This window comes from Terrapene carolina, unplaced genomic scaffold (genome assembly GCF_002925995.2).
Source record: "Terrapene carolina triunguis isolate 2854851 unplaced genomic scaffold, T_m_triunguis-2.0 Scaffold35660, whole genome shotgun sequence".
Taxonomy (NCBI): domain Eukaryota; kingdom Metazoa; phylum Chordata; order Testudines; family Emydidae; genus Terrapene; species Terrapene triunguis.
Window position 1 is genome coordinate 1 of NW_020700011.1, and position 1,001 is coordinate 1,001.

Sequence of the window (1,001 nt, forward strand, 5' to 3'; positions counted from 1 at the left end):
TCAAGAGGCCATTCAAGGTAGGTCTTTGTGTTCATTATTTTCCTCAGTTTACAGAATCTTTTGGGAATTGTTTGCTCCTGAATGGGCTCCAAAAGGATCAAAATTGCTGCATCATTATGCTCATCAAAGAGACGGAAGTGCGAGAACTCCAGCTCATACTTGCACCACTCGCTCTGCACAAAGTGCTCTGACAGCACAAACAGAGTTTTATGACTTTTTTCAATGGAGTCAATGATGTTGTCAATGATCCACTTCCCAGGCACAAAGTCCCGTTTATGAAGGCACAGTTTAAATGGGGGGATAGCGTTCTCAAGTTCCTGTACCATTAAGTTTTCAACCCATTCGGAATCTCTTTCACTGTAGGAAACAAAAGCATCATAGCAAAAGACATGATTGTGTGATTTCTTGGGTTTCCTTTTTGCTTGAAGCCAAGCCCAGGTCATTTTCATGTACCAGATCACATGAAGTTTGTAGCCCAGGGTCACAATAAGCAGGATTACCAAGACCACCAGAATGCAAATTAAGGACACGGCCAAAGTTCTGTGACATTCAAACAGCGAAAGCCGAGCAGCTTTTACCTGCTGCCCTCTCACAGAGGACGGAGAGTCACAGATGTAATTCTCTGGCCAGTTAGCCAAGACATTAGCTATTCCCTCCTGATATTGAATGAAGGAGAGAAATTCACAAGAGCAGATGAAATTATTGTCACCTGCATCCAGTGTCTCCATTTTCCTAAATGATCCAAACTCTTCCTTCGAGAAACTGGTTAATTTGTTTCTGCTGATTCTCAAGGCTACTAAGTTAGGAATAAATGGAGCATCTGGCAAGGTCTTTAATTTGTTTTTTGAAACATAGAGCTCTTTGAGACGTGGTAGCTTTAATCTAAAATCATCGAGGTTATTACTACTAACATCCAAAACTTCAAGAGTTTGAGGAATGCACGTTGTTAATTTGGGTATTTGAGTGCCTGAGATATTTAAATATTTCAGGTTTTCTGGCCA

The 1,001-nt window shown here is 41.0% G+C and overlaps 1 protein-coding gene across 1 annotated transcript; it reads right to left on the reverse strand.

The window, feature by feature from the left end:
* Positions 1-8: 8 nt before the first annotated feature.
* Positions 9-998, reverse strand: LOC112124283 (toll-like receptor 2 type-2; the record flags this gene model as incomplete). The annotated part of the gene is made up of 1 exon (XM_024222798.3): positions 9-998. A coding segment is annotated over one exon (990 nt), but the record flags the coding sequence as incomplete, so codon positions are not given.
* Between the last annotated feature and the right edge of the window lie 3 nt (positions 999-1,001).